Here is a 27423-nt window from a genome sequence, read left to right on the forward strand (position 1 = left end):
TCTTTGCCTCCAAAACTCGATCACTACGTGCACTCATTGCGGCTTCGAAGCTTCTCTTCACCGTGCTGTCATCTCGACAGAATTAGTTAGCTCTTCATGATGGCGTGGGCCAGTCGCCTACATATAACAAGCAACCTGATTTATTTCCGTTGCGACTTCTCTAGACCCCGCGACCTTGTATAAACTCACCATCTCCCACTGCCGTCTACCCTTTGTCTGTCCCGCACGTCGCACAAGCCATGACCTTAGGGTTCATAGATGCAGGAGTGTGCCTTCTGGCCCTCATCGGCCTGCTGAGCGTCTATTACAAGCGTCGTCCTACCCATCGATATCCTCCAGGGCCAAAGCCTTATCCTTTCATCGGCAACGTTCTCGATATTCCCGATCAACACCCTTATCTCCAGTATGCGCAATGGGCTCGCGAGTACGGTCAGTCTTCCAAGGATTTCTATCCCAATATCGACATTATACTCATGTCGAGATCGTGAAAGACTCTCCGATAATCAAGCTACAGGTCTTGGGGACCCCAATGTATGTTATTAACGATTTAGAAACTGCAGAGGATCTTTTCGAGAAGCGGGCCAGTATCTATTCGAGCAGGTATGCTCATACGACTTGGCCGTTTTCTTACTGCTGACTTGTAGACATCGTGTCCAGGCCACGTATGCCTATGCTCAACGAAGCGTAAGTTCCGTTTCACTACACTGCCATCATTCTCGGGCGCTGATTCCCGGCATACCCGAGCAGTATTGGATATGACTGGAACTTCGCCTTTTGCGAGGACATGAATCGATGGAAACTCAGTCGTCGCGAGTTCGAGTTGCAATTCCGTCCAGCTATCACCCGGGAGTACAGGCCTCAGATTCTCACTGCCGTCCACGACCTACTTCGAAGGCTTGTCGTCACACCTGACAATTTTACCAAACATATTCGCCTGTATGTCTGCCGCGCCACGATTTCCCTTGACTGACGGCAATGATTCATAAAAGTCGTTTTCCGTTGTTGTATTAACGGGCGTCACGGTAGGATGGTGGGTGCCTTAATTATGGACATCGGGTATGGGATCAAGGTCAAATCCGCAGACGACAAATATATCGAAATTGCAGAGAAGGCGCAAGAAGGGATGGATCCCGCCACAGACAAAAACATCGTGGATATCTTTCCTTGGAGTACGTACTTCTACTCCGTCAAGGCACGGTCACTTACGTCGATGTGTGGCTTCTACCTAGTCCAACATGTGCCAAGCTGGGTACCAGGTGCGTCTTATCTTTGTCATATTCCATCGACGCTCTATTTACCGACGTACTCTTTAAATTCACTAGGCATGGGATGGAAGAAACAGATAGATGCCTACAAGACGATGGTGCTTGCAATGTGTGACGTCCCGTACCAGCACGTCCTACAGCAACTGGTAAGTCTCCGATGACGTTCAAAGAATTCTAAATGAATGGCTCTGCCTTCATATTCTCGTAGAAACTGGGTTCAGCCACATCCTCTCTGACCACCAAACTCATCGATCGATTTGAGGAGAGAAGTGGCATGGACAGCGACACGAAGGAATACTATGTGAAGAGCCTTTCTGCGACGTTATATAATGGTTAGCAAATTCATCGCACTCACGTCTTCGTCACTAACATCTTGACTGCCTTTGCCCAGCCGGTACACATACTGTCAGTATCAGATATATCTACCGTTTCATGAAAGCTACAGAGCATGCTGAGATCATTACGCGCCATTCAGACCAGCACCGCCCTTGATTTCCTCTTTTTCGTTCTACTGGTTTTCCCTGACATCCTGGAAAAGTCACAGGAAGAAATCGACAGAGCAGTAGGCACCGATCGACTCCCTGATTTCACAGACGAACAGAAGCTGCCATATACAAGTGCGGTCATCAAAGAGATCCTCCGATGGGGCGCTTTCGTACCTACAGGTATAATTCGCACGAACGCGGCGGATGACATCTACAAAGGCTACTTCATACCGAAGGGATCTCTTCTCGTGCCTAACGCCTGGTACGTCTCGTCGCCCCTTGCCATTCGGACGTTAAGTGCTCATAAGTTTTCTTTATTTTGTTCTTTCGCTCGACCAGGGCGATGCTACACGATCCGCGTACCTATGCAGAGCCCGAGAAGTTCAGACCAGAACGATTCCTCACAGCTGATGGTAAACTCGACGACACAGTGCCCGATCCAGATGCGATATTTGGTTTTGCTCGGAGAATGTGCCCCGTACGTGTCCTTCGTCTCCGTTTTACTTTGCGTTCATATTACTCTTCTCATCAATACATGAGTACAGGGCCGTTTTCTGGCGTTTGACACCATGTTCATAGGCGCTGCCTGCATCATCGCAGCATTCAATATCGGAAGGGAACTTGGCCCGGACGGTGAGGAGGTTACTCCTCCGCTCGTATTTACCTCTGGACTAGTCAGGTGAGTCACTGCTAAACCTCATTATTACCACGCGTCACTGACAAAACGGGTTTATCCTGGTTTTGCTTCGCAAATCTCAGGCATCCTAAGTCTTTCAGATGCACAATCACGCCTCGTTCTGAGAAAACTCTTGCGCTGATTCACGCCACTTCGGCCAGTGAATGAGTATAGCATGTGAGGGTTCTCTACCAAACTTCTTTCATCGCTGCGAGTAAATGAAGCCCATAATTGTCTTCCATCCCATCCGTTCGTTGAAATACTTATGAGCATGCTGCTCGACGCCCCATGTCGCTAGCTTCTCGTGGCAGAATACTTGCGGTATGTTTTTTATGGAACACAACTGTATCATTGCCACGGAAACAGAACATGCACCCGGTTCCATAAATCACCAGACGGTAGACAACATTCTTCAGTGGACGGCCCGCATGCTTAAAGTAACATAGACGCCCTCCCACCTTGGCACCGCTGCCGACACGGGAGGGCCCCGCGTTCTGCTTTCCCTCTGATGGGAAGACTCTGGACGTGTACACTGCCACAGAGAGCTTCCTCGCCAAAGACTATGCTGAGGAGTACAGCTGTTAACGAGAACAAATATCGGAGCCGAACAACGTGCGGGTACAGTAGATGTAGCAGATGCTTGTTCTGTCGAGGGCCGCCCTCTTGTCGTCGCATACCGTTGCTTCCGCCGATGTTGGCGATGTTACCATACCTGGAACTCCGTTCGACTCGTAGGTGCTGACGGTGCGTCATTCTATCTAGATTTCTGACAAAAACCTTTGTCCCCAGGACTCCTTTCACTTTTGACACCCAGATCCTGGTAGAGACCTTGTTGAAGGGTACCTTGTTCACTGGGTAAGCTCTCATCGGTTCCTCGTTGCCCAATTCTTATGTTTGACATATTCATACAGAAACGTTCTCAACCCGGAGAAATATTGTCGCCTATCCCCGGAGAGATGCGCCTTCCGAGCGACTTCGAGCTCGCCCGTGGTACATATCTATATAAATCATGTCATGACTTTGCTGAGGTTAATAACGTTGATTGTAGACCACAAGACTGCTTGTCTCTAGCAGGCCATGGTCAACGACCAGACTCGTATGCAAACCCAGTTCAAGGCTGCGATGTCCAAGCTTGAAGTCCTTGGCCAGCCTAGGAATCTCGTTGACTGCTCAGACGTACGTCCATGTGTTGGATTTAGCTAGGTGCAGCTCGACGTCGCGAGAGCTTTCGCGAGCTTTCGACGGACACGGATGACTCAGCAGCGCAGCTGCTTTGCCAATCTCTCGAGTACTGTAGAATATTCTAGATACATTGTACAGTAGTATAAATACATGATGTGTTTACCTGTGTAGGGCATCGGTTTGCCCTAACACAAGCCAGCCTCACAGCTCAGTGTGATTGCAAGCCCTCTCTGATTTCTCGTGCTCTTCTCACTCGCTCACGAAAATCCAACACAAACCGATCTCGGTACCGTCGCCGATAACCCGACGCTCGTCCATCATGTCCAGCTTAACCGCTGCGACTGATCTACCGACGGATCTCCCGACGGCAGCTCCTCTCGTCGCCTCTGCGCTTTGCCTCACGCGTCGCCACTCCCTTGCACCCATTACCCCTGTGCGCCACACCCGCTCTACCATCCTTCCTCTTCGTCGCACATCCTCAGTCGACGCCAGCGCACGCACCCCGCCTCTGCCATCACCCTCGCGTTCTCGCGACAGTCATCCCGACTGGAGCAGAGCGATCTGCCGCCACTGCCGAGAAGTGGGCCACATAGCCCGTGTATGTCCCTCCGCCACTCTCGTCGTTTCGTCCCTGCGTAAGCCGCGAAGTTCAGACGCGCCGCCGTTACCCTCTCCATCATCTTTTTTATCCGCCACACCTCCTCCGGCCTCTCCACCCTCCAACCCCGCGTGGCGAAAAGCCATCTGTCGTCGTTGTGGTATTACCGGCCACATCGCACGCACTTGTCCTCGTTCGAGCTCAGCTCCGAGACACCCATCGTCCGCCACTTCCGTGCTTTGTGCATAGAACGGGTTCGATCCCCGGTCCGGAATTTGACGTTGACTCTCCGCCGTCCCTTGTCGCCACATCCTCAGCCCCTATTCCGCCACTTCGCCGCCACCCACCGTTCCTCACCATCCCTTGCCACCCACACTCCTCGCCACCTTCGCCCCGACTCTCTCTTTTCGGTGTCTCATCCAGGCTGTATTGGGCACGGTTACGGATGCCGTAGCGCCAGGTGAGCCGATGCTCACGACGCCTCGACGCGCATCAACCGCTAGGATACGCTGTTCGTCATCGCGAGCAGAACGGAATTGCCATATGAAGGAACGCGCACATGTCCAGGGGGAGTTCCTGACGACTGCCGTAGGTTCTGACCATAGACGGGTAATTCACTGCATGTCGTAGTTGATCTAGAGGTCTTTCCCGCACGTCTCGCTGAGGGGGAGTGTTGGATTTAGCTAGGTGCAGCTCGACGTCGCGAGAGCTTTCGCGAGCTTTCGACGGACACGGATGACTCAGCAGCGCAGCTGCTTTGCCAATCTCTCGAGTACTGTAGAATATTCTAGATACATTGTACAGTAGTATAAATACATGATGTGTTTACCCGTGTAGGGCATCGGTTTGCCCTAACACAAGCCAGCCTCACAGCTCAGTGTGATTGCAAGCCCTCTCTGATTTCTCGTGCTCTTCTCACTCGCTCACGAAAATCCAACACCAGTGTTGTCACTCGACCTTTGACCAGTGGTCGGGGTCAGGTCAGCCGAGCGACCCGACCCGGCGGGGTCAGACCCGGTCAGACCCAGTCAAGTCTGCGGCGCCACTTGGTGATGTGGCCCCGAAATATACCAAAGTAAGGCATTTTCCAGAATGTGCCAGCATTTGGTCCAGAGCCGACGCTGCCGACCACCATAAAAGGTAGGCTGCAGGGGGTCAAGAAAACCTTGACCCAAGAGGCGTTCGGGATTGAAATCCAGCACGCCGGATCATGCCTGGATGTGGTACGTCATCTCTCCCTTTTCAGGAAGTTCTGGCACGTGCCAGAGTGATCCGAATATCGAGTTATTCTACGCCACATTGCTTTTGCAAAGTTTGGAGGGACAGACCTGTCGGTTATCATGCTAAAAGCATTGAAGCACGAATACAGACTTATTCCTGACCTTGTTTTTTACTTTACATCAGAGGTGTGGTCCACGACAAAGGCTGGGGTGGTCGCCACAGCGTACCACAAACTTCCAGATATGGGGTGATTACGTACCACATCCGTGCACGAAGTTGTTGGCGTGTCGGATGATCCCGACCGCCTCTTGCCTTGACCTGACCCGGCTCGGCCTCTCGACCCGTCAGCCTGACCCCGGGTCTGGCACGGTCAAGTGCCAACACTGTCCAACACCATGCTTCATCATTATGTTACCATTCTGACGACTTGCTACATCTTGGATCTACAGGTCGTTCCCGTTCCTCCTCCCTTCAGGGGCCAAGCAATGTTTCCTGCGACCTTCTCGCGCAGGGACATCCAGCAAGCCGTGAGTGATTTTGTGTATCATAATTCATCCGTTTGGTCAGCCACTGAATCAAGCGTCCGTTAGTGCATCGTGCCCTTCCCCACGTTGGAGACCATTTCTGGTCCGGAGACCTCCGTCCCTCCCGTGTAAGTACCTCATCCACATACCACACCTTCGTCTCGCCTTTCTAACAACTCTCCTTCCATAGTCCCGGCTCCTGAGCGCGAATATATGGATGTACTTATTTCCTATTTTCTGTGTGTTTTGTGTTCTTTTTATACTGTTACTGGTGGTTCTGTTGTTCCTCGCAACGAATCAGACACTTTCGTGGACAGAAAGACCGCAAGCAGAAGCTTACGCGTGATTACGTATTGCGAAACGCACTATCCAATATGCTAACTTTGTATTTCAAACAGTAAATGATGTTTAACATCTAACGGTGTTCATATAAGTGAATATACATTTCGTGACGCTTGATACATCCAGATTCCATAGATACTGAGTACTGTCCCTCTTTATAGATCGAGCACTTTCTCACATACCCCCAAGCAATTGAACAAACTCCTCACTCTCATACCCCTCTCTCATCTTCACAGTATTTGCACCCACGTGCATTCCCTCGCCTCTCGCCTTCTTTTCATATAAGTGGACCTGTGCATACTTCAACGCGAAGCGTTGTTCTTTGAGAGAAGCATCCTTCCCAATCCATACATAAACCGTAGGATGGGTGGCTGTGGCAGTATTGTCGAGTAGGAATGCATCGTTAGGGGAAAGGGAGGAGAACGTGGGCGGCGAGACGTGTTCGAATTGTACACTGCCGGAGTCGTCCGTGATGCGGAATAGAGAAAGGATGACCTCGGAGGATTCAGCAATGTGATGCCGATCAGGAAGGGCCTCGATATTGAATTCGGCGAGGAATACGCCTGCGCCTGATCCACCTTCGTCTAGCAAGTAGTGAGAAGGAGTAAGTCAGTCAAAATGTATCAAGATAGTGGGTAGTCCAACGATTACCATAGACAATCGAGTTGCACGATCCGCCTCTCTCATTTACCAACGATTGCACAAACTCAGCCGCCCTGAACTTCTCCTTCCCAACACTGCTGCTCGTGTTGAACTGCAGCACATCCGTACCCTTGTCCAATACGAAAACATCACCTTCGACCAGACTTGACGCCTCAGCCTGCACCTGGCGGACCAGGAGACTGGACTTGGTGGGGTGAGCGGAATCGTGACTCACGCCGATCCTATACAGACGGTGAAGGTCCAGAGGTGGCGGAGACGAGACGTGATGGAATCCAGTCGCCACTCCGCCTTGAAGTGTAACGAAACGAGGGAAGTACGAGAGGAAACGTGGAGACTCGTATCCCTGGACCTCACGGTGTTCGACTGGTGCGCCGTGTAGATCTGGAAGGATAACAAGGAATGGTGAGGTATGTCACGGCAAGCGTCTGTTTCTATAGGAGCACTTACGATCATCGAGCTCGACCGTTTTGTACGCAGCAGTGCCAGCTTCGTCTTGAGTCGTGTCCGAACCTAGCCAGAAATGAAGGTCATAGGAAAGAGTCTCAGACTCTGGATGCTTCTTGTATGTCTTTACGCGTGAAACCACTCGACATCAGTATGAGCTGACATAGTAATCGATTACAGGGCTGAGGACCTACATGCAGGACGATATACGAATCGCCATCATAGAACGATCCATAGCGCTCCTTGGGCCAGTCCACAACGGTGAACTTCTCGATCCTCCAGATTTGGAGACCAGAAGTAGTTCCTGCCTTGTCCCAAGCGTGCTCCTTATCTCCCGCATGTTCGTGAACTCGTTTCTCGATCTACAGGAAGAATCCGTCAAGAGCCGGCGGCCGTCGAAACGAAGTCAAACCTCCATCAAAACTGGTCCTCTGGCTTAAAAGCAAGAGATGAATGCTTCACTTACATCTGAGCCAAAGAGGGCTATGTTCGAGTCCTCGATGTTATATTTCTCGGGTTTTGTCAGGTGGGCCATGCTTACTTTGCCTCAATACCAGGATACTTGAGATGATGGATGCAATGAAGTAGGAATGCTGCACCGAGACGTCGGAAATCACGTCATTTCGCCCGGCAAAGGCCAGTAAAGGATCAAAGTGTGGCGGGGTGGCACCTCAGGCTTCGAGAACATAAAGTAGGCGTGGATTGGATTTTACGTTAGAGCAAGCAAATGATACAAGGATGGCATAGGTAGGTAGTACAAACATACAGACACATTTTGTGACGGAGCAGAACAGATTTATCGATGATGGTACAAATGAAGAGCAAGAACAAAGCGCGGCCAAAACAGCTCGAGATCATCACTTCTGTACATCGTACACGATCCTTCCGCCGACCCAGGCGTACGGGTAGCTCTGCTGATAATAGTTGCGCAGAGTCCTCCTCTCGGAAAGACGAGGGATTGTGGCGTAGGAGCCACCGATCACGACATTGTGACAACCGTCGAAGAAGTCCGTGGAGTATCTGTGAAATATCAACAGTCATACTTTCAGATACGTGAGGATATGGCGCAGGAAGGAGAACGTACCCAGGATATAAGATGGATTGAAGGAAACCTTCATGCTTCTCAAACACCGAGCTCGTCCACTCGAACACCCCTCCGTTGTGGCCCTTGCCACCTCCAGCCTCTCCCACCCCCGTCGTCGCCCTACAAAGCACACGTCCAAATGAATTATGATTAGAGTATTTTGGAAGACAAGAACGGGTGTGACGCACGGAACGGGGTGCCAGTTCCTAAAGGCGACATTCTTTCCACCCTCATATCCACACTCGAACTTGTCGTAGAACAGGCGGAGCTCAGGCTCGGTTGGCAAACGACCGCCCTTGACGCTAGCGTATGTAGAGAGGTTGTTGTACGATGTGACAATGGGCCACTTCCACGCAGTCTTGATCGGGATAGGACCATACATGGTGCGGACCTGTAAGCAGCAGTTAGCTTGCAACTGAAGGGCTTGGAGAATTATCAGCAGCTAAAATAGATGTACCATAACCTCTCCATTCTCCTCCACCCAGCTCTTCGGAAACTGGACCATCTCCTTTCCCTCTCCGTTCCAATACTCATAAAACTCGCCGTTCGTGACGGGCCTCCACGATATCTTAAACTCGCCGACGTCAACTTTTCGAACTGGGTGTTCATTGTCCCAGCCAAAGTCGTGACCCTTGACGTCGGTACGATGTTTGGGGTCCTCATCCAACCGTTCGTCATCATCGTGACCAAGCGAGATGGTGGTAGGTCCCAGAGTGACTGTCGGCGACTGTGGGACAGGCTGGGCGTCCCAGTTTTTCACGAGTGAAGACCAAGGTGGGGGAGCGAAGCCAGATGGTGGGATCGTACCCGTGCCGGCGCGCTGGAGTAACATGTAGAGAAGGGTCTATTTACCAGCAATGAGCATACAACTAGATCAACGGCCGACGAAAGGAAGTCAGATGCATACCTCAGCGTGGAACCCTTCATGCTCAAGGACCATGAACAGGACACGACCGATCTTCCTCGTCAGCTCGATCTTGCCCGACTCGAGGTCGTCATACAAGTTTCGAACCCTTTGGCGCACGCGATCTTGGAACTCCAGGATGCTATCAAGAGACGGCCAGTCTTCGTCATTTTGAGGGACTTCGGAGTGAGGCTGTGGAGAGTATAAGAGGAAAGAAGATACACGGAGGCAGACGAAAGTCGTACGTGGCATTGACTCGGGTCATCAACGTTCGGGTCAATGCCGCGCTGAAGAAGCGATATGAGTAAATTCGTTCGAGATTATGTCCCAAAGCAAAACGTACTTCGAAAATATACTGAACAAACAAACAAAAGTCAGACCTTGCGTTCGAGCGAGGGCAGACAACAAGCGAGTAATGCCATACCTTGAACTCCTCAGGTTCCGTATGCTTCCCATCCAACAATCTCGTCAGATGGATATCCAAAAATGTAGGTATATGTCCGCAATAAAATAAGCAAATGTGCCTCAAATCGATCGGCTTTTGGAAGAGCATGGACTCGGGGATCATCTTGCGCGTGATGAAATCCCAGGCGGCCCACATGTCTTGGAAGTCCTGGAAGGACGGGACGCCGAAGGGTGTGTTGCTGAGGGCGGAAGGAGCGGTCGAAGGAGTCGGTAGGAGCGGGAATGAGAATGGAGGACGTTCGAGGAGCCAAAGGGAGTAACCGGAAGGGTCGGTCCAGCGTTGAATGGGACGAAGGTGGGCGCTGGTGAAGAGCTTGAATGCATCTTCCTCTGAGTACTAGAGACAACAGAAATATTAGACTTCTCCTAGCACCATGCAATGTTGGGACCCTACCTTCGTAGATATCTCGAAGTTAACGTGCTCGTCGACCACAAATGCAAAATCCTGCCTTGACTGGGGGTCACGTATCGTCTGCGCAATTTTAGAGACGAAGTACGCTTCGTGACGACCTAAAACCATGACCTCATTAGTGATGTGCCAAGAAGCAAGGAAGGTGGCACACACGTTCTTCTTCATCGTACTTGCCCACGTATTCCCAGTTCTCCGGATCAAAGAGCTTGGGGTCTCCAAGCGCCTCACCAGCCGCCTTGAGCCCATTAAACGCAAACTTCCTCGTGATCCCCTTGTCGTCATCATACGCTTTCTCGATCCTCTCCTTGTCATTTCCATGGTCCAACCCAAGCAGCAACGTGTCGCCCGAGCCCGGCCTGAGAGGAAGTGCCTTCAAGAACTCTGCGTCGGCTCCACGGGAGAAATTTCCGAGCGATGAGCCCAAGAAGAGAATATGGAGGGGGGACTTCGAGTCGGACGAAGAGCCGGGGGTAGAAGGCGTGGTCTCGACTGAGTCCCGATCGGTGCCAGTGATGTATGTGGCGCCTGTGGAGGAGGCGCTGTCGGAGGCGGGGGACCGTTCCCTTGCACGAGTGAGCGAAGGAAGCCTTGGCCGTTCTGGAGAGTTAGGTCCTGCGGCGATATGTTCCACAGAGCCGTGACCATCGATGCCTCCTTCCTCGATGAACTTCAGACCACCATCGTAGGTGCCCCACATGCCCTTGGTGGTGACTTTGCCCTCGAGTTTGGGACCGACGGACGAAGTAGAGAGTTGGTCGAGGGTGCGCTCGAGCTCGCGCTTCTCGAGGTCCAGAGCGTAGTAGGTGATAGGGGGAGGAGACATGGCGTGAGGGACGAGTCGGGAGAGTGCTGAGAGTACGTGTGATGTCTTGCGGAGCGCGCTTTATAAAGAGTTAAGGTCAATGAGTCTGATCGATATCTCAAGAGAAGGTAAGAGTATCTTTAGAAATGGATAGAGGTAGAGAGGTGAACTTTGTGGCTTCACGGCACCGCAAAGAAGGCAGATATAACGAAAAGAATGCCGCGCCGTCAACGGCATCGCGAATGCAAGCCTGTGAGTAGAAGCATGGAGAATAGGGGCAAAACAAAACTCTATCGCCAACAACATGGATCACGGCGATCTGAGATATCTGGAGCCGATGATGTGGCGAATACGAGATAAGGCGACAGAGTTTAGATGTGGACAGACAACGGACATCTCATGGCGATCTTCCAACCTTCGCGGTGTTCGCAACAACGTCTGACATCACACAACAAAGAAGGAGACTCACCCAGCACCGAGCTCAACGACAACCTCATCTCCACCAAGCTTCCCACCAGATGCGCTATGCATAGTCTGTACTATATCGTCGCCGAAAGTCTTGAGGATGCTTTCCTCCGCGCCGAAGAGATAATACTGCTCCGCATCCGTTGTGATCTCGTCGTATATCCTGAGACCGGCTTCGTTGTATAGGAGTAGTGTGGGGAGTGTCTTCTGGCCAGTCGGCTGTGCGAGGCCTGCAAGAATTTCGCGGCGAATATCCTGCTCGCCGTTCTGCGCCTTGTCGTTGACACGGACGTCGATAATCTGGGCTCTAGAAGAAGGCATGGTCGGAAGATGATATGAGGAAATGGTGCTCGAAGAAAGGAGACCGACGCACCTTTATATGCAATGGCTTGATTCATGACATCACGCCCGACCATGATCGCTTAGTCAGCATATCTCGGTCGGCACTTCGCCGTCCACGTACTCCTCCAACTGCATGCGGGAAGGCGTGGGTCGACTAACCACTGAATCTCTCCCGTAAGCATTTACAATGGTATGTGCGGCATTGCAGGAGTCAGGCCATGGTGAAAGGGCTGGCTATGCCGTACACATCAGGAGGTAGAATTTAGTTTTAGCATTGGTGGCCTCCCCACGAAGTTCAACACTCAGTCATCCAATGACCCACGACCCTGTCGCAAGCTCCTTGATCTTTCTATAATTGCCACCGTCCTGGACTATTCGCTATGTAGAGCGAAGGACGGAAATGACTGAGAAAGTCCAGGGCGACTCCAGTAGCCTCTATCATCCTTAGAACGACCGAAGTCTGAGTAATACAGACACATCTCGTTAACGTTCTCTTCGTTCTGCTGAGCAAGCCCGAGAAGATCGAGTCATTGTCTCGACCTGGACCCGACGATTCTCTGCGCCCCCGAATCAGAGACACCGTGAGCATCAGCTATCTCCCACTTGCTTGATCATAAGATCAGATTGTGCTGCAAGGCCGCCCGATCAGCAAAGAAATCCGGCCGCATCTCGCCACGGGGAGGAGAGGAAATAGAGGTCCCAGACTTCCATCAGACGAATACGACATTGCGACTGACAAACTCGACGGACGAGCCACCGAGAACAATTACAATTCACCTTAAGAGGAGATATAAAAACCTCACGGAAGAGTGACAACGTAACCTTCGGTGGCGATCCAGTCCGACTAAATCGAGGCAGAGAACGGGTCCCTTCGAATTGGAAAACGTTGGCCGTGTGCCATCATCGTGTGAGATGCATTTGACGAAAGAGAAGGGGTAGAGTTCACTGAAGATCCGAAAACGTTGGTCAGCTGAAGATGAATGTGCATGCGAAAGCACGTTGAGGGCAACAATGTACGAGCTGCAATCGAACATGGGGATAGAATTTCACCACGGCCCACTCAGGGGGTGAGACGAGCAGGCTCACTTACGACACGGCAATCCCTCGCATCTTCTAACCGCCTCCACAGAATCATTACAAGCATCTACTTCATGACGACTCCCAATCCTAGGGACCACACACGTGCGGTCAATCATGAACCCTACATCCTTAAGATACGTCACGAAAAGCATCCAGAGCCGGTAGTGATGTAATGGGGGAGCGTTAGGATACGGCGACGACATCGAGCACAAGACCATTGTGCCCTCTATTCCTCTTTCTGCACTCGGTCTCGCCCCACAGCTACGCCTGGGGCGAACCATACGGTCATAGCCGACCAATTTTTGAGAGATGCCATAGTCGAGACTGGTTCAAAGGTTAAAGGAAGAGCTACGTAGCGTGGATCTGTGGCTACGATTGAGTGTAGTGGCAGCACTCTCCTGGTAGGCCAAAGGATGACGCAGGCAGGGCAACAGGCAGGATGTCTCTGCCTGTATCACCGTATATATAGGTCCTCGGGGAGTGTGTCGCAATGAAGTCGCAATCGAACGAGTTACTGTCGCACAACAAGCACCTGTGATGACGACTATTGGCCACTTAACAAGTCACGTCCGCTGATCATCTTACGGCGTAGACATGTAAGTAATGTTATGGTACCTCCTAAGCCGAGCGATGAGCCTTTCCAGTCGTCGTGCGGTAGAACGGGGACTTGTAGGCGTGAGAGATGCGGAAGAACATGATCGTGAGAGCAAAGGATGGACAGCACAAAAGTGGCCGCGACCCGTACTATATTTGCAGCGGAGTTCGAAGTTCGACTCATTTTCTTTTCATTTATTTATTTATTCCAGCTGCTTTCACAACTCTAGACAGGGTACGAAATCTTCTCGGTGTGCCAAACATCAATTTTGACGGACCAAACACACAGCCTCTGCATTCATTCTCTGCCCGAATGGGGCATCCGCATAGTCTCGAAACCAGCCGTTAGAGGGGTGCTCTCTCCAGGCGCTGAGTGAGAGGACGGGAGGGAACCGGGAACAAGGCTGAGTGGCTGAAAATATGCGGAGTGAAAAAAACACGTGGCAAATTGAAAGTCAGAAAGTTGGGAATCGCACCCCTCTAACGTCTGGTGCATTTCGTATAGAGACGGCCCCATCGGTGACAGAGTGACACCGTGGGAACGGCACATGTCTGGTGTCGCGACGCACATGATCCGGCGCGTCTTTCATCCGTGACACGAAGTCTTCCTTGCGAAAACCCCACTACTCGTCATATTGCTGTCCATCTCACGCTACAGTCTATTACCTTGTACACTACTACATCTAAATTCTACCCATGGTCCTCACTCCCAGCAGCCAGCCCAATTCTCCCAAGAAAACCCGGCCTGCCCCAACGAAGAATGCTCAGCCTCCCAAGGGTGCAAGAACCCCTGCCAAATTCTCCTCTTCCTCCAAAACAAAGACCTCAGTTCCACCGAAACAAAAAGGCAGCACCTCTACGACCCGCTCATCAAAACCTTCCTCGAAACCTGCTCCGAATCCCCAGGAACCAATTGATACATCGTCTACACAGACTAAGAAGGTGTCGGACCGTGCAGAGCAGGAGAAGCGGGTGCGTGCAGAACTTCACGAGCATCAGCGTCTTCGGTCGTATGCTTTGCTCGATGCTTCTCGAGAACGGGCTAAGGAGGCGTGGGGCTACGATTCAGTACAGGCTCGTCGTATTATGAAGGAGGAATGTCTTAGTCGCTCGAAAGGCGCTATCACTCCTCACGAGTGGCAGCTGGACATTGCGGAATGTTTGGTGTTGGGTATTGACTGCGAACTGATCGCGCCAACGGGTTCGGGGAAGACGATTGCGTTCATGCTGCCGATGTTCTACTGGCAGAGACCTCGCACAGGGAATGAAAGTGGTGAGCATGCGACAGGGAAGACAAACAAACAAGGAAAACCTACGGTTCTGATCATCGTCTCACCTCTGAATACCCTCGAAGCCGATCAGGTGCGTATCCAGAATATTCAAGTTGGCTCTTGAGTTCTGACGGAATGTAATCGAAGGCGCGTCGGTTCACGGAGGTTGGTCTTTCGGCTGTGGGTCTCAATGGGGAAACATATTCAGACAAGACATTGAAGGTGCGTTTGTTACGCTCTCGTATGTTGTACCGTCAGCGCTGATGCCCTCTCAGGACATAGAGGACGGCCGTATCAGTGTAATCGTCACCTCGCCAAACATGTGCTTGGAGCACGAAAAGTTTCGTGGTCTCCTCAATTCAGCCAGTTTCGCTATGCGCATTGGAGCCTTCGTCCTCGACGAAGCTCACTGCATTACACAGTGGGGTGACAAATTCCGCGAGGTCTACTCCAAACTTGGCACACTTCGCGCTTTCGCATCCCATACCCCATTTCTTGCTACCTCTGCGACACTCACACCGGATGATCTGACCACGATCCGCAAGTCTGTCCATTTCTCAAAGCCTGATACCTTCCATCTTAACCTCGGGAACGATCGTCCCAACATCACTTGGCACGTTGTGCATATGAATGCTGGCAAGTCGGACCTCGAGTCGCTCGAGTTCCTTCTCCCGAAGGACTGTAATGCCACACGTCTCGGGAAGGTCATCGTCTTTTTTGACGAAATCCTTCTCTCGATGAAGGCATGGCGTTGGTTTCGAGAGCGACTTCCAGAACACTTACGGGGACGCATAGCCTACTACAACTCACGTCGCGGCGAAAGCTCCAAGCTCGACGCGGCCACTCAGTTCTGTAATGACAAAATTGACATCATGTTTTCAAGTGAAGCTTTAGGCATGGTGAGTGATATGCATCTTTCACTATCAGCCCCAGTACTAACTTCAATATGGAAGGGATGTGACTTACCGAACATCGAGTCCGTCGTGCAATTTATGGTCCCAGCCTCCTTGTCAATTTGGCTTCAGCGTGCAGGCCGTGCCGGTCGGACGAGAGGGTCACAGGCGCATGCCTACCTACTTGTGCAGCCAACGGTGTTCCAAGAGAAAAATAAAACCAAACGAGCAGAGGGCGATGAGATAGAGTACATGAAGGTGGTCGAGAAGGACTTACGCCGGTGGATCCAGACATGCGAATGTCGCAGGGATGTGGCGGACGAGCACTTCAACAACCCAGTGAATCGTGAAGGTCAGTTTTGTTTCATGCGTGCGAAAGAACGGGCCACTCACATTGATGGGTGTAAACAGAGCCTACCGGTGAATGCTGTGATACATGTGGTCAGAAGAAACCACGACAGCTAGACAAAGAACAAGGCTCGCCTGGACAGGATAATCCAACCCACTCCACCATGGACGACCCTCAATCACCCCCCGACCCAGTGCCTGTAGAACCGACCAACGATAAAGAGAAAGGCGCCGTTAAACGTCGCGATCAGCATCTTGAGGAGGCGAGGAAGCTTCTCGTAGGGTGGCGCGCGTCAACCTACCGAGCGAGGTATCCGTACGCGATCTGGGGCGTGGAGGGGCTGATGCCAGACGTGGTGGTGACGGCACTGGCAACGTACCGTCGATGGCGGAGTCTGGAGGATCTCCAGTATGCTGCGGCGGATTGGATGTGGAAGGAAAGGCATGCGGACGAGGTCTTGAAGCTCCTGAAGGAACTCGACGAGCGTGTAGACGCGGAGAAAGAATTCGCAAAGCGAGCGAAGGCGGACGCGCGGAAGGCTGAGACGAAGCGGAAGAGAGAGGCGAAGAAAAGGGCGAGCGAGCACGTCGAGGACTCGTTGTCATCGTCTGATGAAGAGCCGTTGTTGGCGCTCGTCGAACGCGCCCCTAAGCGCCCTCGTGCTTCGCGTTCTCACGAGACGACGCGACCTTCAACGCCTTCGCCTCCAGCTTCTCCTCTGCCTCTCACCTCATCTCTGCCATCTACCTCCACGGCAGGCTCGAAACCTCCGAATGAGCCGGTACGTTATTTTCCGCAGCTCACGTCTATCATTACTCTGATCGTTTCGTGCCTCATTCACAGCTTCATTCGTCGCGCGAAGCGCCACCCGTGCTGTCGACACGTACAGCTCTACCCACCACTGGCAGTGTGAGGACCGTGACAAACGTAGGAACATGCGCAGGCCATTCGATTTCAACGTCTGCTACACGCGCCTCATCGTCGGATTGTCATTCAGCAGGTTCTGGACGTGCGCAAGCGGGCAGAGTGTCTGAGTCTTCTACAGGCGCGTCCCTTCCCGTGAATCTGTCCAAACATATCTCTAATATAACTTATTACAGCGGCTACAAATATGGCTTTGCAGTCGTCTGATCACGAAGCTCAGCAGCTGAACCAGCACGGCCCGCAGCATCTTTATGCACCGCCGCAGTACGGCTACTATACATCCGATCCTCGATATCCAGGCGCCCAGTTCTTTGTTCCAATGCCATATCCTCCTTACGGTTATCAACCATATCCCATTTACCAGACATATCCCACCCACGCTGCTCACAACCACCCGCAACATCACCCACAGCCTCCTTCAGGATCATGACCATCCAATACCATTCCAACAAATTCCCTCATAGTGCTACCGTACAGTACTCACATTACTTTTGCTGTGTCTATCACTCATTCGCTGTATCTGATTCCTCCGCCATTCTCTGCCGCTTAGATTTCTCGCTCACGTCCTCTGCTTTTCGCTTTTTGTCATCCTCTTTCTGCTTTCTTTCTTCGTCCAACCACCGCTCCGATGTTTCCCTTGGGAATGATCGGTTGTCCCACCACTCCTTAATCGTACGGCTCTGCGCTAAGCTCGCCATTCCTTCCGTCACAAAGTCCTTCGCACGATTCCCCGCATTTTTGAACGTGCGCCCCCCCTTCGGCCTGAACCACCCTTCCGCTACGGCAATGTCCCTCCATGTTGCCACATCTTTCTCCTTCGCTGGTGTTGTATGTTTGTCGCCACGCGTACGTACCAGTTTGAACTGTGACTTAACATGATCCTTCACCAGATCAACCACGGGGATTGTCTTCGCCTTTTTGCTGTGGTTCTCCATTGTCGCCCCTGGTCCCAGACTGCGGTAAGAATATTTTTCCTTCTTGATATTTTGCTCTTGAGCTTGATCTATCGGTTTATAGCCGTCGCGTTTTCCGTTGACGTTGACCAGCCAACAATGCTTCACGATGAAGTTTCTAGGTAAATGGTTAGTCCATAAGTCATTGTTCTGTTGCTGATCTATCAACTCACTTTACGTCCGACTGCCACTCCCGCTCCAATCCTTGAATCAGCTCTAGGATCTCTTTTGTGTAGTTGCTATTAGATCCACCTTCAAATTGTAGTAGCATCCACGGAAGAAGATCCTGGATACGTCCGACATCACCTCTCTTGATCGAATCACGAAGATTGAAGTATGGCAATAAGTCTGTAAGAAACATGATAGCCTGTGAGTTGATTTCGTCTTGATCCTCTGGGTCCATAGCACGCGTCCGAGCGAGTGTGTCGCGGCTTGCACAGTTGTCATATATCTCCTCTGCCAGCGTTGCAAGCGCCTCCGGTGGCCATTCGGCCAGCTCGTCCAATTTCTCGACACCGGCGACCTCCATCCAACACGCTAAAATCATCGCCTCCCCAACGTGCCATAAAACCTCATCGAGATGATGCCAGAATGGGCCCTTGATTGACGTCGTAAGTAACCCTTTCCTCTTGAGCTTGTCGAACGCCCTTCTAAGACCAATTCCGCCCGACTCGCCTAAGTATTGCGCGTGTATCGAGTTTGCGACCGCGAACATGATATGGAGAAACCCGTTCGTACCAATCAAGTAGTCCATCCTCTCATAGCTGTTGATGTCTTGCCCCTTATATAGTGCTAGGCCCCGTAGTCGGGAGGTTGTGAGTGCATCGCCACCCCATGGAAAGAACCTTCCTGTCGATGTCTTCTTCATCTCTTCCAGTGAGTCCATCTTCAATTGACGAAACCACTCATGTATAACCTTCTCCACACCCTCATAGCTGGCCTCATCAATGTCCGCTGTCGAGAACATGAACTGTTCGGGTATATGCTCGGGGCCACATGGAAGTTCATCAACGGGTGCTGGTCGGTCAAATAAGCTGTTGTTGCGGTCGGAATAATTCTCAAAAGCTGGTGAGTTGATCAAGAAGTCTGTAATCTGCCATATATCTTGAGCGCGCTGGCGGTGCTGGATGTCGGGGTTGCCTTCGAGGAGTTTTTGATAGTTGAAGCACTGCTTCGCGCCTTCCCGACGACCTTCCTGATATTTCCGGTTCAGATCTGGGTCGAGGGCTACGTGCTTCGGCAGAACCCATAGTGTACCACCCGTCGCGCTGATGAACATGTTCTGGTTGCTGATACGCTGGGAAAAGACTCTGCGGGGTATGTTCTCGTTGTCAAAGGTGCCGAATATGGCGCGCTCGCGACTGTACTTGACCATGGCGTTGGTCTCGGATGTGGCAATTTGCACGAGTGCGTCACAAGTCCATTTGTGACTCATGACGAGGCCTAGTGCGTGAAGAGTGTCGAACGCGCGAGCTGACAAGCCGCAATGTTTGAGGTAGAGAGCCCAAAACATAGGGAGTCGGTTACGGTGATGTGAGCGTGTGTATGAAAGTATCGACATGACATTCATGATAACCTTTGAAGTAGGCGAGAGTCAGTGTTGCAGTCAAAAATGAGAATACACTGAGATGGAAGCCACTCGTACATTCTCGGGTGTTTTGTGTGTGTTCCGTTCTGCTTGAGATTCACTCCACCCGGCCTTCAGCAATATAGTCCACAATGTTGAGGCTCTCTCCTTTAACTCCAAGCATATCTTCTTCATATCCAAACTGGTCAATTCCTTGCGGCTGAGAGCATCTTTGCCCGCTGTCATGAGGTCTGCTATAGCCCTGATGTCCTCCGCTACTAACTGTCCCACAATTTCCGTCGCTATATCCTCCACAACCCCGCGACCACGTTTTGCCTTACCCCCCGGTGGCCTTGCACACCGCAGCAAAGCCTCTCTAAACTCTGCACTGCCCAACAACCCTGTTCGCTCGTACCTCACCTTTGGGTCGGCCGTGCATTCCTCATCTCCATAGAGCACCAAGCCCACAAACCAAGGAAGAGTAAGCCCATTTGACTGTAAGGCATTAAAAATAGCGAGAACAGCATCAAGAGGACGTTTGCCGGCCTTCGCAAGATTGGCCTTGTACGATTCGGTGTGAGCATGTTGAATAGGACGGTGGTCAACAGGTTTTCGAGCTTGAGAGGTATCTTGGTCGGATTCGTCAATGTCGCCAACAGGCTCGTCGTCCGAATCCAGATCGGCTTCCCACTTGTCGTCAAAGAAATTTTCGAACAGGTCATCAGGTATGTTATCCATCAGTCAAGTGTGTAAGTCAAGAGGTACAGGAATAAACCGTCGAGTTTGAGATGAGACAAGACACGACGCGACGCGAGTGTCAAGACGCGTCGGTAACGAGGAGTCACAAGGTGACGGTGTGACCGATTGTCACCGATGGGCGCGTTACTATACGAAATGCACCAGACGTTCTCGGAGCAACTCTCCCCACACAACCGGCTTCTTGGCTCCGAGAACGGCTGGATCCGAGACTAGCATCCGCACACGACCAACGTAAGAGTGTGGCGTCGTGAGTGAGAAGAAAAGAAATTGAGATCCGCTCGCAGTGAAATCTAGCTTTGTTTGGTCCATCCTCGTTTCTGTTTGGTGCAGGCGAAAGATCTTGCCCCCTGTCTAGAGTTGTGAAAGCAGCTGTCAACGAATTTATATAGTGCCGGCAAATTGCCAGGGGCGCTTTGTATGGTAGGTAGATACTTGGTAGATACATACAAGAAGAGCGATTGTCGACTGAGTCCATGAAAGTGTGTACCTACTCAGAATACTGTCTGTTATTTCGAAAGAGAAGTATCGAACGTTCAAGTGATGTCCGACGGGACGGGGGACAGCGGAGTTCGAAGTTCTACTCCCAGCCCAATAAGCTACACATCTCACCAACTTCATCGTCCATGTTCTTTGCGACCGAGCTTCGAGTTATGCACATATACCCCTACAGGAAAAAAAGTAGTGGTATCTCACCCTGAGTCTGGATTGCGATAGGCTAAATAAGAACGATGCAAAATCAATACATCGTCATCGTCTTATTCATTACCGCTGATGGGGATCGAACCCACAACCCCCACCTTAGGAAGGTGATGCGCTACCATTGCGCCACAACGGCTTGACATTTACAGTGTAGGCCCACTCCTTGATCCAACCCCGGTCCTTGATCCACTGCAAATCTGCCGCCTACAGCTCCCCCAGCTTGAAGAACACTCTTAAAAACTGTAGGTACGGGACACTTAAGGCTATATTGAGTACCTGAATGAGCATGCATTACTGTTATGAGGGGGAATTGTGCAGTGCGGGGTTGGATCAAGGAACCATATTTTGTGGCGCTCGGGTGCCACACCACATCTTGGTCTCCCAAAAATGCTCACTCACCTTGGGCACCGTGTATATTTTATTATGAGGTCCTTCGTGGATGATACAAACCTCAGAGTTAACCGTTTGAATGAATACGGGAAGGGGAGCAAGAAAATGAATTGATTCAAAGTGGCGGATCAAGGAGTGGGCCTACACTGTACTGAAGTCAACAATATATAATATGGACCCTTGGCAGACATGTCTCCTGAGCTTTCTCTACTTGGTCTCTACGCTCTCTTACTTCTGACCATCCTTCAGTCTGCAACGCCATCGACGGAACACAGACATACCTGCCTTGCGGGCTCTGAAGCACTCACTTCATGAACCATACGATATTATTTCTGTCCTACGTTTAAGACTACTTAGCCTGTTGACGACCACATCGCGCTAGTCTCTCGAGACACCCGTAAGTAACCTTCCTTCCTCGGTCTTCACTGAATATTTCACGCAGACTAGATGTCTGACTCTGTGCTAAAATTTTAGAGATCGACGATAAACATCGTTCCTGCTTGTCATGAACCGTCAGGAGACATGGTTTTGGGTGCTGGGAGTGTTTGCGCTTGGTGTGGCGGCGGCGGATGACTCTACTGAAAGGTATGTGTCCTCTCTGGGTGTTTGTCTGCAGAGATCCAGGGGATCGTCAATGGCCAGAGGACTGGGCAATATAATCAGAGATATGGTCTCTTCCAGTGGCATGGACAGGCATTTGCCTGGTCTGTTTGCTTCGTAACCGTTGAGCTCGTTCGGACTGTCTACCTTTCCGCGGGTCTGGACAGTGTTTCCAGGTCCTATGAGAACCGTACTGAAACATATACAGCAGTTTACTGACTCGATGTTTCCCGTCTCTAGTGCCTACGATGCGGACCCCATCCTCCGCTACCGCCCGCAATTCGCCCGCTCCCTTCCCATCCAAATCCTCGTCACCGGCATGGTCCTCACCCTCGTCTCCGTCCTTCTCATCCACCTCATCTTCACCGCAAACTATCACTGGCGGCTCGCCCAAGCCAACTGCGTCCTCCAGATCTCCGCCGCCACCATTCTCTTCACACAACTCGTCGCGAGCCTCAAGCTCGTGCTCGATAGTGCTATACAGGAGAGCAGGGAGTGGCCGTTCATGTTGACGTATGTGAGCGTGGATCTGCCCCCGTTGGAGGCGAGCGCGGAGGAGGATGGGTGGGAGACTTCGAATTTGGTGTTGTGGCTCTTGATGAACGCGACGACGTCGGCTTTGATCCAAGTACGTGTCGGTCGCAGTTTCATACAATGGCGCTAGCTCAGTGCGCACACAAAACCTGTTCCCAGATAACACACATCCAATTTTTAACCCTCCTATATCCTTCCCGTCTCGAAGCGAGACTCATCTTCATCCTTCTCGGTGAGCACACAAAGACCCACCCAAATTCGGATCGTCATTTCCCAGTCATTCTAACCCCTATCTTATTACATCACATCGTATCACATCACAGGCCCACTCGCCATCGTCGCCGCAATCATGCAGCTCATCCCCATCCAAGACAACTCGACCTCTCTCGTCATCGCCGACGCGATCCGCAACGTCTGCAACTTCACCCTCTCCCTCCTCTTCACCTTCTCCCTCCTCCTCTGGGGAGGCCTCGTGAACCGCAAACAAGCATGGCGCATGGACGGCGGTACCGCCGCCTTCGGCGCCGGAGCCGTCCTCCTCGCCCTCCTTTCCACCGCTCTGACCGCATTCTTCATCCCCTCGAAGAACCAGTACGAGTGGATGTTGCCACTTACGTGGGCGGTCATGCTGTGGCAGAGCTTTCTGGGGTGGTGGTGGTGGGTGGGGAGCGGGATGGGGGTGGGGGAGGTGGATGAGTGGATGGAGAGGGAGGAGAAGAGGAGGGTCAAGAGGAGGGAGAGGGAGAAAAGTAGGAGGGAGAAGAGGGAAAAGTATAAGGAGGTTTGGAAGGGCGTTCAGGAGAAGGTTATGGGTGGGGGAAAGACGAGACAGGTCGTGGTTGTGGAGGAAGAGGTTATTGATGGGGAAGGAGACGAGGACGGGACGCGTCAGTTGGCATCGCCGCCACTTTCGAGAACGACTTCGAATGAAAGGTCAGAGTCTGCGTCGACGACCACTATCAACACGGCCACGGGGAGTACACCGGCCTCGAATAGTAACGCGGCCAACACGAACACTAACTCCCCACTCTGGAGACGCGCGATGTCGGCGTCCTACACCCTGTTCCACAGAGGTTACCTCGGTCTTCGAACAGCACATATCTTAGCCGCACGCCGCCAGGCCGAAAAACAGGTCGTGATCATCAATGAAGTCTATGGCCGGGAGGGCGAGCATGAGGTGGCGAATCGGACGCCACGAGTGCATGGTTGGGGACTCGGTAGCTTTGGACTGAGGGAGAGGGAGGCACATGATAGGGATCGGGAACGGATTGAGAGACGGAGGGAGGGAGTGGCTCAGATAGAGGAGAGGGAGGAAGGGGTGAGTGGAGATGTTGAGAGTAGTGTGGATATGGAGGGGGTCACGGAGTCGAGGAGGCGGAGAAGGGACCATACGCAGACAGAGGATGATGATGGGGATGATGAGGACACGAGAGGAAAGAATAATAACGGTGGTGGTGCCCCAGCCGAGAGAGAAGAGAGGTGGTCGATGTGGTGGTGGGGTCCGCTTCGACGGTGGAGATTGCAGGATTCGACTGTGTATTGATTTGTATGAGTATATCGCGAGGGCCTTTGCTTCACTCTTGGTCCTGTTTTAGTCCTAGCGAGACTTCGGCGTGCTATCGTACTGTAAGGTTTATTTTGCTCGTGCGACCGAGGACTGTTCAATTAGAACGCAGATTGAGGTTTGTATACACGTATGACGGTTTGCATATGTTGATGATTTAGTCTATCTTTGCTCTATCACTTTGCACAGAGCCATCGCCCTTTGAGCTCGAGACCGGAAGGGTAGTTTCTAGGTCAAAGATCAAGTAGAACAGAAAGCGCAATGGAATCCAAGGCATGCCGAAAAGCACAGAAAACCCCCATCTGAATCGTGATGCACTCGACTTACCCCCTTTCAGGCACCTTGCTCAGACGCTCTGTCATTCTTCGCGTCCCTCTTCCCAGTCAGTTCGCTGGCACACAGGGCAGGCTATGCAGAAGAACGAGAATTGTGCACAATCTATTGCCACGAACCAAACACTACACGAAGCGAGAGACATTGACGGTTACAACCCCACGCTCGACGCAGGACACGAAAGCAGGAAGACAAAAAAATACACCGGTGTGAATCAAAAACCGAATAAAGAGGGACCAATAATAATGCGGAGGACCGTGCCAGCTTTTTAAGAGCCGGGGCTATAGAACGAAGGATGGGTTAGTATCCTGAACTCGAGCAGAAGCAGAGGGATGAGAGTAGATGGAAGGGGGCGTACACGGGGGGAACGGAAGTCTCCGGGCCAGGGATGGTGGGGAGCGTCGGGAAGGGCGTAGCTTGGCACTAATCACAAGCCCGACCGCCGTCAGCTATCAGTTGTTTATATACGAATGGAAGAAAAATGACATACAGCACCCTGGACATCGGCAGCGCTGAACCCAGCGGGGAGGGCGGCGCTCATAGCGTTAAGAGCCGGGGGAACAGGGACGACATCGGAGCAGTCGACGAGGGTGTCGGGTTGGCCGAGGAGCTCGAGCTTGTGCATGGCTGCCTTGAACTGGGTGGTCATGCGGGTCTGGTCGTTCACCATGGCTTGCCACAAGCAGGCGGTTCTGCTGTCTGTGTACCACAATTCATCACAAGGGGTAGTGTGAGTGAGTGAGTGCGTGCGGAAAGAGGTAAGGGCGGTGACGTACCGCGAGAGAGCTCGAAGTCGCTCTGCAGACGCATCTCACCAGGGATGGGAGAGAGCACCTCTCCGGACTGGGAGCCGTTACTGTGTGCGTGAGAGAGTGGAAGAATGCGGCGTTAAGTGATGCGATGCCAAATAAGGTGCTGCCACGAGCAGGTGTGACAGAAGCAAACGTACCCGGGGAACAGAGTGCCCTTCAATTGAGTCTCGACGAAGAACTGGGTGTCGCTGGAGGGTTTGGTCAGCGCCTAGTGAGATATTATTAGGATAGGATCAAGCAACTCACAAGGTGAAGGGGGTCGAGTCGAAGGGGGTTCCGGGGATGGTAACGTCAACAACATCCTGGAGAGGAGTGCGTTAGTGCGAGTGCGCTGGTATGCGACAACAAAGGCGTACGGCGGCAGCGACGGTGTGAGACGACAGGAGAGCAACGATCTCGTCGGGAGCGAAGCCAGCATCGGCGAACCTCGCAATGATGGCGTCGACGGAGTCTGCAGTATTTCTGTATTAGAAGGAAGAACATGGAATGTCAGAAATATCGGAACATACCGGTGGGCTCTGGTACCGTAAGGTCGGGAGCGGGGGCCACCGGTGGGGCACGACCGAAGAAGAAGTCGAGCTGGGGAGCACCAGGGCAGTTCGCGGTTCCGACAGCGGCAGCAAGGTGGACGAAGTCACCGGCGGTCAGGTTCGTGGTCTGGAAGACGGGGAATTGACCGGCGACGATATCATCGATACCAGAGTTGGCGTCTGCAGAGGTGATTCGTGTAAGGAGATAATCGATGGGGAGAACGCGTATAGCGACATACGGAATTGGAGTTCCGTGCTGTTGAAAGCCAAGATAGAACCGTCTGCACCTCCACCCCTGTAGGAAGTTGAGTATGGTAGGATTATGAAGGAAGTTAGTGCGATGCGACTGACTTTCCACCGTTGATCGAGAACCCGATAGCGTCGTGGAAAGAGAGACGGAGAGCGGAGTGAGCCTCTTCACCGCACTGAGCGCCGTCGAACAAGTTCTGCTGGAGGTTGGCCACAGCAGGGAAAAGTTCTATAGAAACCAATTCATTCAATTGCCGACTCAATGTGGATGTGATGATGAGGCAAGAGATGCTCACGACAGCAGACAGCGTTAGCCGTAACGTTGCCGTCCGCGCAAGTGACGCGCTTGTTGACGGCGACCGCGTTGGAAAGCTGGGTCGCAGCGAGCACAACAGAGACGAAGGCGGAGAGTTGAGTGAAAGACATTTTGAGCCGGGTAGAAGAGGTGTAATCCGCTGGAGAGGCTGGTAGGTCCTGCTGAATACAAAGCGATCCTGTAGGTGCTTATATACCTTTCAATCGTCTACATCTCGCCCACCGGAGGAGAGCTGGAAGATGCATAACGCTCGAAATTTTACGCAGAGTGGGAGCAGTTGTTGTCGAGCTTCACAGAGTTGCACCAATAGCGAGAGCGGTAAATGCTCGGGAGCACAATACCAGAAGTGGGGTAGCGAATACAGTTCTGTTGATGAACGACAAGCAAGGCATGAGAGAAAGCGGGTCGGAAAGCATTGGGAGTAAACAACCAATGGGAGGGAGATCATAGCTGACCACAACGCTGCCACGGTTCCGAAGAATGGGTATGACCCAGGCTACCTGGGACGGGTGGAAAGCCTTGCTGTATTTGGGCGTGAAAACGTGGGTAATACTGAGAAAATAGCTGGCAGCGGTAGTGACAGCGGAGCTCACCGCGCGAGGTGCAATCACGTCCATCGTGATAGCTAGACGATGAAATTTTGCAGTGCGGTCTGATTAATGCTCTCCGAGCTGTCGAGTTACAGCAAGTCATAGCCGAACGAGCACAACAGCTAGCACAAGCCCTGGTTCCACGCTGGCGTGAAATCTCACTCTCGGGTGTGAACGCAAGGCGACCTAGGATGAAGCTTGATAAGCATAGCAGCCTGCTTATAGCGTTTTATGTGCCAAGCTCTTCATTCAAGAATAGGCACATAACAAACGAGGTACCATCTTAAGTTATGCATCATATTCAACTATACTGCCAAAGCTTGAGTCTGAGATTAGGCGGTGTTATTATTTGAAAGTAGGACTCACCTTCAGCGAGCCCTTGTCATATTCCCAGATTTAGTTGGCCCTTGAATGGGAAAGGCCTGCAACAGCTTCAGGGGCCTCTTGGTTCTGAGGTGTTGGAGAATTTCACGAACGAGAGGCATCACGCATTAGAGGCTCCAGTGCGACTACGGAGTCCACGTCACGATGTATTGCTACTG

General features: G+C 52.0%; 8 protein-coding genes and 1 non-coding gene across 9 annotated transcripts; 4 read left to right on the forward strand and 5 right to left on the reverse strand.

The window, feature by feature from the left end:
• The first annotated feature begins 180 nt into the window (after nt 1–180).
• STEHIDRAFT_85795 (cytochrome P450) lies at nt 181–2752 on the forward strand. Its single transcript, XM_007309243.1, has 13 exons — nt 181–429; nt 492–600; nt 658–684; nt 748–936; nt 1027–1169; nt 1230–1256; nt 1323–1411; nt 1474–1597; nt 1657–1670; nt 1741–2012; nt 2090–2228; nt 2296–2429; nt 2510–2752. Exons 1-13 carry the CDS (start codon nt 240–242, stop codon nt 2592–2594), a joined length of 1542 nt encoding a protein of 513 aa, XP_007309305.1. The 5' UTR covers nt 181–239; the 3' UTR covers nt 2595–2752.
• Nucleotides 2753–3797: 1045 nt separating this feature from the next.
• Nucleotides 3798–5076, forward strand: STEHIDRAFT_125050 (uncharacterized protein). Its single transcript, XM_007309244.1, has one exon. The coding sequence runs from the start codon at nt 3928–3930 to the stop codon at nt 4453–4455; it is 528 nt and encodes a 175-aa protein (XP_007309306.1). The 5' UTR covers nt 3798–3927; the 3' UTR covers nt 4456–5076.
• Nucleotides 5077–6383: 1307 nt separating this feature from the next.
• STEHIDRAFT_171835 (fragmin60) lies at nt 6384–7967 on the reverse strand. Its single transcript, XM_007309245.1, has 5 exons — nt 7867–7967; nt 7595–7762; nt 7404–7524; nt 6945–7337; nt 6384–6877 (listed from the first exon to the last, which is right to left on the reverse strand). Exons 1-5 carry the CDS (start codon nt 7933–7935, stop codon nt 6468–6470), a joined length of 1161 nt encoding a protein of 386 aa, XP_007309307.1. The 5' UTR covers nt 7936–7967; the 3' UTR covers nt 6384–6467.
• A 290-nt stretch (nt 7968–8257) lies between these two features.
• On the reverse strand, nt 8258–11853 carry STEHIDRAFT_66030 (DUF323 domain-containing protein; the record flags this gene model as incomplete). The annotated part of the gene is made up of 11 exons (XM_007309072.1): nt 8258–8420; nt 8485–8604; nt 8673–8899; nt 8942–9328; nt 9392–9580; nt 9634–9675; nt 9732–9743; nt 9813–10190; nt 10248–10363; nt 10419–11146; nt 11537–11853. The coding sequence occupies 11 exons, from the start codon at nt 11851–11853 to the stop codon at nt 8258–8260; spliced, it is 2679 nt and encodes an 892-aa protein (XP_007309134.1).
• A 2751-nt stretch (nt 11854–14604) lies between these two features.
• Nucleotides 14605–16548, forward strand: STEHIDRAFT_23523 (P-loop containing nucleoside triphosphate hydrolase protein; the record flags this gene model as incomplete). Its single annotated transcript, XM_007309064.1, has 5 exons — nt 14605–14910; nt 14967–15041; nt 15095–15718; nt 15773–16132; nt 16399–16548. Coding segments are annotated over 5 exons (1515 nt in total), but the record flags the coding sequence as incomplete, so codon positions are not given.
• A 940-nt stretch (nt 16549–17488) lies between these two features.
• Nucleotides 17489–20243, reverse strand: STEHIDRAFT_66374 (uncharacterized protein; the record flags this gene model as incomplete). The annotated part of the gene is made up of 3 exons (XM_007309100.1): nt 17489–18056; nt 18112–19514; nt 19563–20243. 3 exons carry the CDS (start codon nt 20241–20243, stop codon nt 17489–17491), a joined length of 2652 nt encoding a protein of 883 aa, XP_007309162.1.
• Nucleotides 20244–21027: 784 nt separating this feature from the next.
• STEHIDRAFT_t251 lies at nt 21028–21099 on the reverse strand. The gene has a single exon. It is a non-coding gene; the product is annotated as a tRNA-Arg (tRNA).
• A 508-nt stretch (nt 21100–21607) lies between these two features.
• STEHIDRAFT_171837 (uncharacterized protein) lies at nt 21608–24055 on the forward strand. Its single transcript, XM_007309246.1, has 5 exons — nt 21608–21750; nt 21828–21938; nt 22194–22581; nt 22647–22719; nt 22811–24055. Exons 2-5 carry the CDS (start codon nt 21859–21861, stop codon nt 24028–24030), a joined length of 1761 nt encoding a protein of 586 aa, XP_007309308.1. The 5' UTR covers nt 21608–21750; nt 21828–21858; the 3' UTR covers nt 24031–24055.
• A 597-nt stretch (nt 24056–24652) lies between these two features.
• On the reverse strand, nt 24653–26658 carry short-MNP1 (manganese-dependent peroxidase; the record flags this gene model as incomplete). The annotated part of the gene is made up of 11 exons (XM_007309247.1): nt 26272–26658; nt 26078–26204; nt 25966–26021; nt 25706–25906; nt 25553–25647; nt 25443–25498; nt 25334–25384; nt 25161–25240; nt 24875–25083; nt 24743–24807; nt 24653–24665 (listed from the first exon to the last, which is right to left on the reverse strand). The coding sequence occupies exons 1-11, from the start codon at nt 26399–26401 to the stop codon at nt 24653–24655; spliced, it is 1083 nt and encodes a 360-aa protein (XP_007309309.1). The 5' UTR covers nt 26402–26658.
• Nucleotides 26659–27423: the final 765 nt, after the last annotated feature.

This window comes from Stereum hirsutum (assembly GCF_000264905.1).
Source record: "Stereum hirsutum FP-91666 SS1 unplaced genomic scaffold STEHIscaffold_17, whole genome shotgun sequence".
NCBI classification, from domain to species: Eukaryota; Fungi; Basidiomycota; class Agaricomycetes; order Russulales; family Stereaceae; genus Stereum; species Stereum hirsutum.